A 16,556-nucleotide genomic window follows, 5' to 3' on the forward strand; every position below is an offset into this window, starting at 1 on the left:
ACCAGTTTACATTTCTGCTATTGAATAACTTCCAAATTAAAATATTTGCAGTCTTCTAATTCAATTGCTATTTTCTTTCTTCCTGGCAAATGGCAGACTGAATGTGTTAATTCTTGTATGTGTTAAGAGCCTTTCTGTTCATCTATATCCTGCACTATACTGTAGCTTCGTTTCTAAGCACTTTATTTGAAATGATACGGTTCTTCAAAGTGAGTTAACGTTTGTATCATTACCATGAATTTGATGCCATGAATCATTAAAACAATAACAGAACACTCAGAGCTCAATTATCCCTTTGGGTGCAATTCAGATGAAAATAGTATTCTAAAGTTGATAACCTGCTCAACTTTTTGAAAAACGATTAGTCTCTACCTGAGGAGATTTATTTTATTTTCTTCGTCTGGTGGACTCAAAGCCAGGGGAGTTAGAGGAGCTATTGTCAATGTCTGAAAATTTGAAATTAAAAAGTAAGTACATGGCAGTAGTGACATACTGTACAAAACTAACAACACAGTTATTTGTTTTAAAGCTTCAATGATCTTTACAGTGACTTGAAATATTTTCTACTATTTTAGACCACAGTTAATACAATTTTCATGTTCAATACAGTAGAGTCTCAACAAACAATTCTAATGAATACAATAAAAAATAGAGAACTAAATTGACATCAAGCAAAAAGAAAACCAATGAAAGCACATGTACAACTTTCATTTATTGTGTTATTTATTTTTTAAGTGAACAGCTATATTTAGTATATTTCGTCTTTCTATAAAGGCAATGATCCACTTTTCCTAAAAACATTAAAATGCTTTTTAAATATGCTCAGCACATCCTAGTTCCTGGAACGAAGGAAGAACAACTGACAATCAAAGACTTACAACTTACTTTGGAACCAATTTCTTTTCTGAGCTCACAATTTGTCTTGCTGTTGTCGCCAATGTCATCCAAAGAGAGAAGCTAAGAGGGAAGAATGAGACACTAAGTTTACCGTTGGGACTATAATACATAATTTGTAATTATGAAATGCCGTAATATGTATGAACTACAGGTACTCTGGCAAGGCAGTCAGTTACTCTAATGCATGAAAGAGATCACTGAATTAGAAAACAGGTGAGAGAATTAGGCCATAGGATTCAATTTGATTCCTTCCAAATTTCTAATTTTGCAGCTCCTGAAACCTACAACGGTTATCAACAGATGCTGCTGCCTGTAATGTATATCATTTAGTGATGTTGGAAATATAACCTAAAACATCAGTGTTTTAAAACAAAATCAGAGAAAATGTGTGTTTTTTTTAACAGATGTTCCAGAAGGATGACGACAACCATGTTGTCCTTTGCCTCTTTAACTTGTAATCCTCCATGACAATCCTTTCTGAAAAACTGTAAATTCCATAATAAACTCCTATCTCTTAATTGTATTTGTCATTTTGCATTCCTCCTCCACTCTGTCACTTTTACAGCTTGCCTAATGACTCATTCTGCATGGGGGTCCTAAATAACTCCTCGCTGCTGTACTCAATACTCTAAAACAATGATTCGTGAACAAGTTCAAGTTTATTTATTTCAGCCATACGTAAGTATATAGAGGAGCGAGATATCGTTTTCCAGGTCTACGGTGCAAACACAGACAAGACAATGCTATAGACAACAACCTACTCAAAAGTAGAGGTATCTGACCTCTCAAACATGTCAAAATAAGTCAGTAACTTTGCATGTAAGTGTGGACATTCCCATTGTTATAGTGTAAACACATCAAAAATCCTTCTTAGATATTCCATCCACTCCTTCTCCTTCTCCTTTGATGATTAATGAACTTTTGTCATAGAAAGCGGCATTTATAAATTAATAATCTGCTCAGAAATTACCTCCTCATCATCATTTCTGTATGCAAAAGTGGCATCATTATCTACACCATCCCGGCCAACAGATGGTGCTTGTTTGTCTCGCCTGGGATGAAAGAGAAACAAGATATATGATTTGCCTTAACACTGACATTTAAAAAGATCAACACAGTACTTCAAACAGAGGATACTTCATTAACCTACAATACTTGCCACTGTACTAATAATATAGCTACCTGGAAAAATATTTAACTTATATCCAAGGGGCAAAACAAAACATTCTAATTGTAAAGACGTATTTAAGAGCACTTTATTAGCCATATACAATTTCTTGCATTAGGAATTTGATTTTTCACATACCCCAAGCTTCTCTCTGTCTCTGTGTCTGTGTGTCTCATGGAGAGCAAGTTGGGGTATGTGAAAAATCAAATTCAGAGCACAGGATCAGCCATTGTACAGTGCCCCTGGAGCACTTGGGGTTAAGGGCTTTGCTCATGAACCCAACGGAGTAGGATTCCTCTGCCGGCTACAGGATTTGAACCGGCAACCTTCTAGCCACAGGCACAGATCCTTAGCTACAGGGCCATCTCTCTGCCCCAGGTCAAATATAATACATAATGATATGAAAAGAGATTGCAAATTACTGATCTAAAAAAAAACTTTGATTCAGAAGATTTATTACTTTTTATTTGAAATGAAGTCCAGGGCTCGATACACCAGAGAGTAAAGGTATTCCACCTAAAAACAAGCATAATTAAGAAATAAAGTTTCATTTACTGTACATTTTTTTGTAAAATAGTATTTTTTTCATTAAGAGATAAGAAATATGCAGAATTGACTGTCCACATTAAAAACAAAGAACATAAAATAGACGCTTAGCATTAATTGCAACAGTTATGCTTAACTACTCAAATTTACACTCACCTTTTTACTGTATACACATGCCGACCCCTGAATAAGCAAAGCTGCCTCTGCAAAATTCATTGTTGTTGCACCATCATCAAAAGAAATTGGGATCTGATCCAACTATATAACAGAAAAAAACAACATTATCTACAGCACGTCTCTTACGTAACATTCAACTTTTTCACCCTTAGCTATGTATCGGTTAGGATTAATTGAATCTCTATAACATGAGAACCTTTTCAAATAACCGCAAAGTGTAAAAGCATAAGTTAACTGGATTTATGCAAATACAAATGGAACATAAAACTGTTTACATAAAAGAGGAGGACAGTGCATCTGGTGTTTAGGAGCTAACTGTTCCCAGGATTCCATTCAGGTGTTTCTTGAAAAGGGGTATCAGCCTCAGCAACATGGCTGTGGAGCACCATCATCTTGTGTAAAGAATTGCCTGCTGTTCTTGGTTTTCAATCCACTCTCCCTTAGTTTCCACTTGTGTCCTCTGGCTCACGATCCAGTGCTGATTCTGAGGAAGTCCACTGAGATGACTTTGTCAATGTCTTTGTAACCTTGTATCCCTCTCTGTTCAGAGAAGGTTCACTTCCTTAGGCCTGTCAGTGCAGGACATTCCTTTGAGGCCAGGAAGATATCGGGTTGCTCTTCTCTTGACCGACTCTAAAGCAGCTTTGTTGTACCGTGGTGATCAAAATTGAGAACAATACACAAAATGAGGTTTTACTGGCCTCAAATGCAATTTCTCCTGCATTCTCCACAATTACATTTTCTTTTAATAGTGTCTAGAAAATAAATAAATTGGGCCTCACTGTGTAACCACAATAACTCTTTTGGAAAAAATGACCTTAAACATAAAAAAGCACGATTAGGTGGACAACATAAGGACACTCAAGTTAAAGTTTCCAGATTAACGTTGCTTTAGTTAAAAAAATAAGTGGATAGTCCGCTCTCCTGTATAAAAATTAAATTTAAATACACCCTGTAATGTAAAATCAGTGTTGACATTTTTTTCTTGCAATACAGAATATAATTTCTTCCCATTTTTGCATTTAAAGCAAAGATCTATGTAAACTTGACAGAATATTAAAAATTCTTGGACATTCTGTGTGTTATTTTACACCTCAAAAAAAGGATCTATGTATCAGTATCCAAAGACTGGAAACAAACATTTACAATCAGTTTTGGTTTTCATCTATTTTCACCTCATCCAGATATTCCTCCAACTCAGCAGCCACATTGACTTCCCAGTTCTTGCTCAGGTCTCTGATGGGCTGGAGGAGATGGTTGAACCGTGATTTTGCAGAATCGTTTATCATCTTTTTTCCCCGTCCTGGGAAACAACAACAGTCTCAATATCAGCTAGACGTCTGTCTGACATAAAATGTACTTGCCGTCAGAAAAGCATTTTACTAATACACTGTTGTTTTATTATTGTTCAAAATAGTCTATTTGACCGCTAATGCGCGGTTAATTAATTGTAATCAATTCAAAATCGATTCGAAATTCGCCTGAACTTTGAGGGCACAGCAGTTTAAATGTATTTTGTATTGGGAACATTTTTTTATATATTCTAATCGCTCTACAGCACAAGAACATTCATTTGTTAAATATATCAGATGCTATATTAATACACCTGATTTGATCAACCCAGCGATTTTTTATCAGCTTACAACATAACAGACCTACAACTAATTCCTTTCTTATGAAACAAGTAAAAGGTTAATCAAGCTGACAGTTACATTATATTACTACGTTTTACCCCATTAAAACAATCACCTTTTGCCGAAGGGATAAAAAACACAACTGAAAATAATTTTCGTAATACCCATTAACAACTGAATGTAAAGATAACCACTCCGGCACTAGCCCTCCATAAAGTACCAAATCTGCGCTTCCGTTTATTTAAAAAGTGAAGCAAGTTTAACACTTACCTTTTCAAAGAATACTTTGAAATAAAATAAGATTTGAGCGCAAATATTTTAAATGTAATAATATTCTAAAACCCCTTTCCTGATTGATCAGATTATTATGATTTATTAATTTTCCTCTGTGTGATTCAAAACAACCGCGCACCAGCCATTTTTGTTTTTCCCGCTTACGCGCCTTACGTAAGACGTCATAAGTACAGCACGCACAACAAGGAAGGCGGGGGTGATGTTTGAATTAGGGACGCATGAATTCGTTATGGACTTAGAAAGCAGGGACATTGAAGTCTGTTTTACCGGTAGGAAATAAGAAAACAAGAAAGAGTGTTTCCTAGAAGAAAGATGTCCTTCTGCATTAATGGGAGGAACCAAAGTAGGGCCAATTGCACCTCCAAATAGTTGAGATAGCAAATCGAAAGTTTCACAGTACTTAGATTTGCATAGTGTTTTGGGTAGAGTCGTCTCCATTACAAAAACAAACATGATATTTATTTCTCATTCCCACTTGGCAGTAGCGGGTATTTAGTTAGAAATTCAACACAATGCAGTAAATATAAGATGTTATAAAGAGAGATCTCGTGTTTCGAAAACGATAGTGAGTGAGAAATGTTGCATACCCAAGAAATTGTTTTGCCTAAACTGCCAGAACTCATATGTGAGAATGCTGTTTGTGGAGTACAGTTCAGCATTCAATTCCATCATACCCAGCCAACTGGTGACAAAGCTCAGGGGATTAGGACTGTGCAACTCAGTCTGCAACTGGCTGCTGGACCTCCTAATGGAGAGACCACAGGTGGTGCAGGTAGGTAATAAAACATCAACACCACTCACCCTGAGCACTGGCACCCCACAGGGCTGCTCTCTGAGTCCAAGATTGTACTCCCTATTCACTCATGACTGCACAGCAAGACACAGAAAAAACCGCATCATTAAGTTTGCAGATGACACCACTATAATAGTCCTGATCAGCGATGATGACGAGTCCACTTACAGGGATGAAGTCGTACAGCTGCTGAGGTGGTGCCATAGCAATAACCTGGACTTGAACGTGAGTAAAACAAAAGAGCTAATAGTGGACTTTCGGAGACACAGGCCGCACACTCACAGCCCACTCAGTATTGATGGAACAGAGTGGAAACAGTCATCAGCTTTAAGTTTTGGGAATTCACATTTCTAATGATCTAACCTGGTCTGTGAACACGCACTCTATCTTGAAGAAGGGTCAGCGGCACCTTTATTTCCTGAGGTGCCTCAAGTGATGGGGGATGCCCATACCTGTGTTGGTGAACTTCTAAGACTGCACAATCGGGAGTATCCTCACCAATGGGATCACCGTGTGGTAAGGCAAGACCTCTTCTCGAGAGAGAAAGGCACTGCAGAGAACAGTGGATGTGGCCTAGAAGATCATCGTCCATTGTCTCACAGAGATTAAACAGCTCTACGACGATCGCTGCTATGGTAGAATTCAGGCCTACCATAGCTACCATAGCCATACCATACCACAGAGGACAGTCACCACCCCGGGCATGAGCTCTTCACCCCACTGCCCTCAGCCAAGAGATACAAGAGCATACGGACACTTACCACTAGATTCTTCAATAGCTTCTACCCACAAGCAGTGTGATTGGTAAACACATTTGACCATGCCCCTTGGACCACACCTACCCCATCTACTGTAACTCACTGTAATTTTAATCTGCAGTTATTGTTTGCATGTCTGCATTGTTTACATTAGAGCTTGTACATTGTCTGTTTGCGTGTATATTGTCTTGATGCACAAAGTCTGCACTTTGTGTTTTACACTTTTTTAACAATCGAAAGACTTTCTGTAAGTAAGAATTCCATTGTACCAGTACATGTACCAGTTACATATGGCAATAAAGTTCGAGTTGAAGTACACGTGGGTTTAATTGGTTTTGTGGGTTCTATTGCCCACAGACATCACTGGGTACAGATTTATAATTTACAGATTTTCAGTCTCCTAGTGGGTTTGACAATACCCTCATGCAAATAATCGTTTTATTTATAGCATCACAGTCCAACTGTAGAGCATATGGTCAGTACACTATAGTTTGTAAAATCTAAATCAAATTTAAGTTAATTTCTAAGCATTAGTGCAAAACAGAAACCTTTGATTAGTTATATATACTTGGTACATACCTCTACTCATGTCAGATGCTTTTTCTGATGCAAACCACAGAAAATGCCCACAGAATTGCTTGAAAAACGATTTTAATATTCTACTGTAGCTGTTTGATTTTTTCTTTGATCCTTTGCATTTGCAGATTAGCTACTTTGGTATGTGCAATAGCCTCTCTTATTGGATAAACAGTTATAACACAATGATTTATTTTTGTATTCTGCAAACAAGGCCGTGCTTAAACGAATGCCTTTTTTGGCATTGATTTCTAGTGTCTCTCGGTGCGATGATTCAAAAGCCATTGAGATACTGATAGATTCCGTACTCGATCAGGAATCTTCGGCCACTAGAGGGAGACAACACACAGCAGTTAATCCAATCCAACATCAGTCTCAAAATTACCGTATCTATTCTATACGAAACACGTATTCACGGACACCTGTAAGTCTATTATTAATTAATAGTGTAAACATAGCACAGCTAATGTAATTGGAAATTTCCTCTTATAATTTACCTACATTTCTGCAGTCACTGCTGTAACAAAACCTCCACAAACTGTCTATAGCTTCACCTTTCTGCCAAATGAACTGTTAGCAGTGTTGTCAGAAGTGAAAATCTGCGTCCACGTACTGTATATAATGTTAACGCAATCATTTACATAACTATCATAACGGCAGGTGCAATTCCATTACAGTTTACTTGCACTTATACTTCTGTTTGAACCATTGGAGGCTAATCATAAGTGTTCTGTTTTAGATCAGATAGGTATTTTTAATATAAATATTATTTATAAATGTAACTGTTGTGTATAGAAAGAGTTCATTATATTAATATGGTAGATACTTTGCGTACTGTATGTGGTTGCATGCCATGGCCACCTGGTTAACATATAATAAGCAATAGACTCGTTTTGCAGGAACTCTAATTTGCATTATCTCGAATTGGGTTAAGTAAGATTTGCATGTGTTCTAGTCTTGTAAACTTGATTTGAATATACAGTACTTTAATGGTGTAGTCAGTGGGTAAATTGAAAACTGTGTACTGTCTAGGGATGAACCCGTAGTTAGTATGCAGCTGTGTACTAAACTAGTGTGCAATTTAAGTGCCAGCTGGAATGAGTTTGGCATCCCATTTTAGTTCCCGGAATACTGAAGCACAGGATTAATATAATCTAGCCCTCCTGATAAACTAAATATTAAATACCGTAAAACGTAGAAGAAATGTGAAAACTCTCAAGATGTATGGATAGGTTATATGTAAGTAAATAATCCATAATCACTCATCTATATATTTTACATGGGGGGGTGAGTGTATGAAATCCAATACAGATGACAGTAAGAAAAAAAGAGCAGTAATTTTTTTAATGTTGTGACAAATGTCATATACTATATTCTAAATAAGATTTAACTAGTGCATTGTACAATTGTAACATAACATTATTTGAATATAGTTCTACACCTTTAGGTATATATTAACATTATTTTGCCCTTTTATTGCTTCTCCATATTGTCTAGAAAATGTAAATTATGTATCAACATAAAAACCTACCATAAATCTTTTTAACTAGTAGCTTCTTCAAGATCAATGTTCTGTATATTCCATTATGTAATGTATTTGTAGCCTTTTGCTTCCTGCTGTGATTCTTTGTCTAAATTAAAATTCATCTGCCATATATTTTCCCAGTGTAGAATTCTTTCTAAATCTTTTTTTTTGTATTGCCATCGTCTTTGGTAATCTTCCCAATATACAGTTATATTATTTTGAAGCTTGACTAGTACACTTATTATACCAGTCTAAATTACTGATATACTGTAAATAAGGAAGTGCACTGGTACTTATGTATCCATTCATCCATTTTTCTAAAAGCTTCCTCCAATTCAGGGAGGTAGGAATGCCGAATCCTATCCAGGCGAGCAACAGGTGCAAGACAGGATACACCCTAGATGGGATGCCAGTCCATTGCAAGTCACACACAGACACAAATACACCAGGGTCAATTTTCCCAGCAGCCAATTAACCTAACTTGGTGCACAGTTGTCTCACAAACCTGTGATACTGATTATCGTGTAAAGGAAAAAAATGCATTTGTCTTTTATTTTCAGTGATTCAAAAGGACATAAACTAATGCACTAGGAAACAAAGTAATTATTTGTAATGTAACTGATGCTTTTTTTAACCTTAGTGAGATGTAGTCATATATTCTGTTTTAGGAAAAAGTCAAAGTTTATTCCATACTGAAAAGCGACACAACATTTCGGCTGGGTAGCCTTCTTTAGATGTAAAGTATAGTAAACCTTTACCTGTTCCTTTGCAGCCTAAGCAGGCTGACGCAACTACTGTACAGTACCTACTTGAACTATACTGTTTTAGGTATGTATATATATTATAAACTTTCCTCTTTTGTGATTCTCTGTATTTTTTTGTGAAAAAATAAAGTTCTTAAAAAATTGAAAATCGGTTTAGCATTGCTACCTTGCAGCTCTGGGGCCCTGGGTTCAATTCCCGGGATGCTTTCTGTGTGGTGTTTGTATATTTTACCCATGTGCTTCCTACAGACGCTCAGGTTTCCTACAGAAGTCTAGAGACGTACTAGTAGGTTAATTTGCTTCTGGGAAAAATTGGCCCTGGTATGAGTGTGTGTGTTTGTGTCTGTGTGAAGGCCTTTGATGGACTGGGGTCCAATCCAGGTTGTATACTGCCCAATGCTTGCTGGATTAGGCTCGCTGTCCTCTGCGGCTTTGTACTGGATAAAGAGGGTAAAGCAGTTAGAAAATGCATGGATGAACTCCTTTATTACAATTCTGAAGTAGAATTTTGTTTGCTAGATGGAAACTTTGTGACACCATTTATAAAAAAGGCCAGCAGAGACTCTTTCTTTCTTATGAAACTCAGGTAGATCTACTATGAGGTAGATAGAACTATTTTAACACTTTTCTACAAGTTGTTTATTGAAAGTGTCTTAGCATACTGTCTCACTTGCTGGTTTGGCAACATCAGTACAATTAATTGTAACAGTTTGTGAAAATAAATAAAAACACGTTGCAAAATACTTGGGGCAAATCAACCTCAATATTCTCTACAAGAAAAAGGTTATAAAGAAGGCCAAGAGCATTATGGAGTGTGTGTCTCACCCCCTTCATTGTGAATTTATACTAATCCCATCTGGAAGATGCCTCTTTGTCCCCAGGTGTAAAAATAACAGATCCAGGAAATCTTTCATCTCTACTGCAATATAATCTAAAACAATGTCAAGTAACTACCTCCTCTCTTATCTCCAGTAACACTGTTTTTCTGTCTTTCCTGTTGGTTATGTTTGTCTTCCTGAATTTTATTGTTGTACTGGACTGTGCCATAAAACAAATTTCCCCCTTGGGATAATACAGCTTGAACTGAATTGAATTTTTAATTGCTTCCCCAAATGTCTAGAAGATGTACAGTAAACGATGTGTCAACAAAAACACAGTCTTTTTCATATGAAGCCTCTCAGTGTTTCTTTTTCTGTATTTATAGTCTTCATTTTGTTTACTTCCTGCATGCAAAATCCCGCACGTGTCTGAATTACACTTTATGTGCAAGTGTATATAATTGAAGCTGTAACTGTTTTGTCAGCTGTAGTTGTATATTGTAATTATTTGATCATTAAGACCTTTGATTGTCAAAATTCCCTTTTGTATTACCAATTTATTTAAAAAAAAATATTATTAAGAAAATGTATTTACTTGAGGCTAAGGGTGCAGTTAGTCCTGTGGATAATTCTAGGGTTAGATTTAGGATTAAGACTACAGCTTTGGTTAGGACTCTGATTAAGCTGTCTGAAGGCTAGGGTTTGATCTAGTATTAGATTTAAGCTTAGAATTGACACTAAGGTTAGCTCTAAGGATACAGTATAAGGAGACAGATTTAGGGTTAGCCTAAGTTTATGTTAATGTTAGATCTTCAAACAAAAAAGAGAAAATACATTTGAACTAAATTTAGTGCATTGATTTCTACATCTTAGACGTTTTTTCATCTAGTGTGATATTGTTTGTAAGGTTACTTGTCACTTTTTCTAAAAAAACATTGTGTCAAAGATAATTAACTGACCTGTTGACAACACTAGTTGTAGATAATGTAAGAAATTAAAAAAGATATTTTAAAAAATAATATTTATGAAAATATACACCAAAAGAGTATTTGAAAATCAACCTCACTGCTTCCATATATTATCAGACACATTTTATTATATTTTTTGTATTCTGTATAAGACTATTTGTTTCTGTATTGATATGGAAAAAATAATTAAAATACAATAAAATGTCATTTAAAAACACACATACCAATGACTTAAAAATAGGGCTATATTTTACTGTTGGAACAGTAATTTTATCATTTCTTCCTTTTACGCCAAGATGAGAGAGGCTACATAGTTTATTTGCTGGTTGTTGTTTTTTTCTTAATTTGCTGTTCTTTCTCCCCTTTTGTTCTTTTTTTTGCAGATCATTTACAAATAATAATGACTGCTGATAGCCCAAATGCCATAAGAACTAAAAAATGATATGTCTGAATATAACAGAGTCTACAAAAAGACAGCCATTCAGTCAGTGTGCTAGCAGCCTGCTGCTGCTCTAATAACTTTATACAGTTACAGTGTACAGTATCCGTCAGCATGGTTCATGTGTGCAGGACATGTAATTGCCATTTGCTAGAATGAAAAAGAGTATCATTATTAAAGATACAGTTTTCGTGGTGAGGTTTAGTGATGATGTTATTTGGAAATGCTGCACATTATTTTTGTAGTGTTTTTGTATGTACTGTATTGTAAAGAACTGATTTTGAAAGATGACACGGTGAAGCTTAGACATATTTAATTTTCAATTGAAATAAGTTGACAAAAGGCTCTTAGACACTCAAGAGCCGCTCAGTGTGCAATGTAATCAGCCTTGTGCAGCCATACAGTATATTTCTCTGAAATGCAGAGAGCTCGGATTTCCATGAAAACAATTTTCCAAGAATCCTGAAAAACCTATGAGCGTGGGCCTTACTTGATGCCAATAAATTACTTTTTTATAACTTTGTAACTCAATAAGAACAACGCTGGCTGCTGTTCAACACATTTTAACAATTCACTGAGAGTATTTGGGGAACATTTTAGTATTCAAGCAAAATGAACCTCAAAGCCTAAACAACACACAAGTTCACATTTGACACTTTGCACGTGTATTATAAAAATGATTTTAAAATATCCAGTCCAAGAATTGCCCTAAAAAGTCCAGATTGGGGTAGATTCTGTGTGGAATCTGCATATTCTTCTTTGTGTGCGTTTTTGCCAAATGCTTTCATCTCTGAATTGTGTTTGTATATCTGTGCGTGTGCTCTCCAATCATCTAGTGTCATGTCTGAGCATATAAAATTTTTATTTTTGTCATTGTTTGTGCAGTATATACCTATTTATGTAAGAGACGTTCTGTCCTCCATATTCATAATAGAAGGCTAATCAACCATAATAAAAAAAAATGCATTTCAGAATAAACTGGATTTTTTATTTGAGTATCAATCAACAGAGGACCGTTTGAAATTGTGAGAATTACAGGAAGCTTATCCATCTACTAAGAAGTTTTAAAAAACTAAGGAAGTTCATAGTTACAGAACAAAATACAGAATAGTTGTAGATGAGTTGAAAATTCAGAATAAGAATTTGTGTAGGAATAATAATTCTTACACAAAAGTGCTTACTGTATGTTACCAGTGAGATTTCAGGAGAAAGTTGGAGTCTGCTGATGAACTGTGATAGGAACTTGACCAGAAACAGAGAAATCAGAGAGAAACGGAGAATATCACTGACAGGTGAGAGATGGGCATTCCTTCAAAATATTACTGATTTTATAGACGGAAGATTTCATAATAGATTCAACATGTGGTTACATAAACCTCTCATTGGTCTCATAATACCTGAGACACTATGGGATTATTGCTTAGTTACCATATGGAAACGGCAAAAACATGGAATTCTACTAAAACACAGAGGTCAATTGCATTTTCAGTTTAACTGCTAGTATTTTATATGTTCTGTTTTTGCAATTATTCCAGTTACATTTTTTTCATTTTCAATGTAAATATAAACGGTCCAAATTTAAATTCTCTGTAATCAAGTTAGTTATATCAATTAGCTGTTTACACAGTCTGACACGTGGTGGGAATAGTTGAACAGCAATACTTATTGCTTACTGGTGGTGCCAAAGCCTGCAGATGAGAATACCTAGAGTCACAACGTGTATAGTCTGGAAAGTGAAGAGAAAAGAGAAAAATGCGAATTTCATTATACCGTGCTGTATGGAGTGTGACAAGTCGGTCTTTCAGGAAAGTGTTTATTAGTTAACCTTCCACTAGATGCAAATATAGCTTTCTATCATTGTAAATAGACACACAGGGTGATAATAGGTGATTAATTACACCCAAGTGATTATGGTAAAGGTTTTGGGGTCTCATTCTCACATGATAAGCAATTGTTATGAGTTTGGATATATAAAGCATCTTACAATGTGAGGTGGTGGTTGAAGCTGTTAGTAATTGGCTGTGTATATTTATTGAGGTGCTCTGTAATTAAAGACTCCTATGCAGCAAAGGAACAAGTAATAGGTTTATTCCATGCTGAACAAAAGAAGAAAGAGAACACAACGTTTCGGCCGTGGAGCCTTCTTCAGGTGTGAACGTTGTGTTCTCTTTCTTCTTTTGTTCAGCATGGAATTAACCTATTACTTGTTCCTTTGCAGCCTACGCATGCTGACGCAGCTACCCACCTGAACTACTGACTCCTATGCAGTACTTCTTACATCCACCTGAATTTTTCATGTTTTCTGACTCCTCAAGTCACTATGCTTAAGTTGGAGTATGTCACACAGAAATTATTAACTCTTACAAATCCAATGATCTGAAATGGAATTACTCTACAAACACTTTTGGATCCAACTACAGCTGCTGTCCTGAGTCCTGAGACCACAGAAAACACAGTGATTTAAAATTGAAATTTCTCTAACAATCTTAAGCACGATTTCTACAAGGTGAAGAGATTCTTGAAGAATTTCTGAAGAACCAATTCATACAAAGTGAATTAAACTAATTTTAAAAAGGTGTACAATTGCAATTTTGTTCAAAACACATGTAATTAAATTTACCATCCTATGTGTAATATGAGAAGAAATATAGATTAAACCTAATTAAGATGACAATGCAAGGAATAACTAAAATTAGTAAAACCGAGATCCTGACTCTCTGTGGTCATTAAAAATCCCAGGGTGTTTCTCGAAAAGAGTAGGGGTGTAACCCCGGTGTTCTTGCCAAATTTCCCATTGGCTCTTACCAATCATGGCCTCCTAATAATCCCCATCTATGAATTGGTTTCATTACTCTGCTCTTCTCCCCACTGATAGCTTATATGATGTGAGCGTTGAGGAGCACTATGGCTGCCATCACATCATCCAGGCTGCACATTGGTGGTGGTGGAGGGGAGTCCCCATTACCTGTAAAGTGTCCAGAAAAGCGCTATATAAGCAATTATTATTATTATTATTATTATGATGATGATTATGATTATGATTATTTTATTTCTCGATTAAGAGTAGAGAGTTATCCTTTACCGTGGCCTCTAAATTGTCCCCATGGATGACTGGCTTGCACTTGCCCTGTGATGGACTGGCGCCCTGTCCAGGGTGTACCCTGCCTTGCGCTCATTGCTGGTCAGGTAGGCTCTGGCTTCCCGCGACACCATATGGTATAAAGCAATGACATGACATCTCAGTCTCAGACTTGGATCCCATTGAAAACCTGTGGGTTTCATTGAGTCCATAAGCTCACACAGAAGGATATCAAGGATTTGGAAAGATTCTGTATGGAGGAATGATATAACATCCCTCCCAATGTGTTCTCCAATCTCATAAAACATTCTAGAAAAGGCTCTATCCTGTTATCCTTGCAAGGGGGGAGTGCACATAGTACTGAAAAGAGGGACACCAATAATTCAGGCAGTTATTCTTTTTGTAAATAAATTGGTAATTTGAAAAATAGAATTTTAGCTGATTGCACTGAATCACTAATAAAGTAAACTATGTTCCACGTGTTGGAAGACACAATGGCAGAGCCGCTAGCACTGCTCTCTTGCAGCTCTGGGACCCTGAGTTCAGTTACTGTCGTGCTCTCTGCATGGGGTTTGCATGATCTCTTGGAGTTTGTGTGAGCTTCCTCCTGACGTCTTCCTCCAAATTTATAAACCTACAGGTACAGTAGGTTAATCGTGTTCTGTAAAACTTTAACTCATTATGAATGCTGATGTATTCTTGATTTACAGTAATTGTAATCATGTTTTTGTTTTTTCCTTATAGGGAAGAAAACATGATATAGTCATTAATCTGAGATAGCTGACAAGTGGACATTTTTGTCAAAATAATAATAATCATTTATTTGGCAAATTCCTTTACCCAGTTGACAAGTGGACATTTTTGTCAAAATAATAATAATCATTTATTTGGCAAATGCCTTTACCCAAAGTGACTTATATTTGAACTTATTCAGTTGGGCATTTCACTGAAGCGATCTACTGTAAGTGTACTGAAAGTACCTTTCTCAAGGGTAAACCAGCAGAGATCCATCAGGGATTTGAAGCCACAGCCTTGCAGTTATAGTTCCTGAGCTCTGACCACTGCTCCACATTACAAGAAGACTAAACATTCTTGAAAGGCAGGTGGTGCAGCCCACAGATTTAATGGGTGGTAATAATAGATGCCTTGTACAGGCAGTGGTGTCGAAGAGCAGTCTGCGCTCTGGACTTGTAAACAGAAAGGTAAGGGAGTTCCAACCAGCCCACTGCATACTGCTGTTGTACACCTTGAGTGTAACACCTCAACCATATTGCCTTTGACAAAATTATCATGCATTTTATACATGAAACATGATAAACCCAAACTAATCTTCATTATTAAATGTGCTGTAAGAGCACAGCTCTTTGGATCAAAGTTTTCATGTATTCTAGTTTCATGCGACGTTCTGGTTCTCCATGGTTTGAGCATAAAATTAAATCAAAATTTCAATCCACCTGCCAGCTGCACATTATAGACCCAGTACTTGATGCTGGTGTTCCATTGGGTGAAAAGGTTTGGTATAATCTGGGTCCAGAGTTAAGGATTCTTGATTTTGACTAGTACAGTGTATTGGTTTAGCTACAGTAGGTTTGAATTAGACTTTGCTTAGCACCAAGAAAACAATTAATTTCCACCTGCGTCCCTGGGTTCATCTTTCACAGCACATACTGAAGTACATCAGCAAGTTGTCAAAAACCTCCAGAATTTTAAATACTTTCAAAGACTAAAGACATTCAGTCTTGAAGATGTCTGTATTTAATTTGGCTCCTAATCTCAAATAAAGGAACAGATAAAATAAACTATAATTCTTTGTGGAACTGATTTTGTTTTGTTAATAACAGGTGGTTTTGTGGGAAAAAAAATCTATAGTTTACAACTACGAATGCATTTTTATTCTTAGGTAATGTTTACATTTTCCCATTTTTCAATGTCTCACAATTTAAATTCTTATCTGTGTTAATAAAACCATCCTAATCATCACAGATATTTTTGATTAGGTAGTATTTGTTAGTTGGTCTTTATGAAATCTGGAATAATTGACCACTCTCCTACTTAAAAATTGAGAGAGTCTGTAAAACATTAGGGTGATGCATTTTGAATCAACAGAACACAAACAGCAA

At 36.2% G+C, this 16,556-nt stretch overlaps 1 protein-coding gene across 5 annotated transcripts in view; it reads right to left on the minus strand.

Moving 5' to 3' along the window:
• Positions 1-16,556, minus strand: part of ncaph2 (non-SMC condensin II complex, subunit H2) — a 29,376-nt gene that overhangs the window by 9,528 nt on the left and 3,292 nt on the right. For 2 of the 5 annotated variants that reach the window (XM_069192502.1, XM_015352369.2), the window contains exons 1-7: positions 4,693-4,862; positions 3,964-4,091; positions 2,768-2,869; positions 2,526-2,581; positions 1,868-1,949; positions 886-957; positions 373-446 (exon numbers count right to left, since the gene is read on the minus strand). In XM_069192502.1, the coding sequence (XP_069048603.1) occupies positions 373-446; positions 886-957; positions 1,868-1,949; positions 2,526-2,581; positions 2,768-2,869; positions 3,964-4,077 (500 nt within the window). In that variant the 5' untranslated portion in view covers positions 4,078-4,091; positions 4,693-4,862. Of the gene's footprint in view, positions 1-372; positions 447-885; positions 958-1,867; positions 1,950-2,525; positions 2,582-2,767; positions 2,870-3,963; positions 4,092-4,692; positions 4,863-5,517; positions 5,584-14,162; positions 14,323-16,556 lie in introns of those variants that run through there. The other 3 variants (XM_069192500.1, XM_069192501.1, XM_015352370.2) reach the window with 3 other exon arrangements.

The sequence above is a fragment of the Lepisosteus oculatus genome, chromosome 7, assembly GCF_040954835.1.
Source record: "Lepisosteus oculatus isolate fLepOcu1 chromosome 7, fLepOcu1.hap2, whole genome shotgun sequence".
NCBI lineage: Eukaryota > Metazoa > Chordata > Actinopteri > Semionotiformes > Lepisosteidae > Lepisosteus > Lepisosteus oculatus.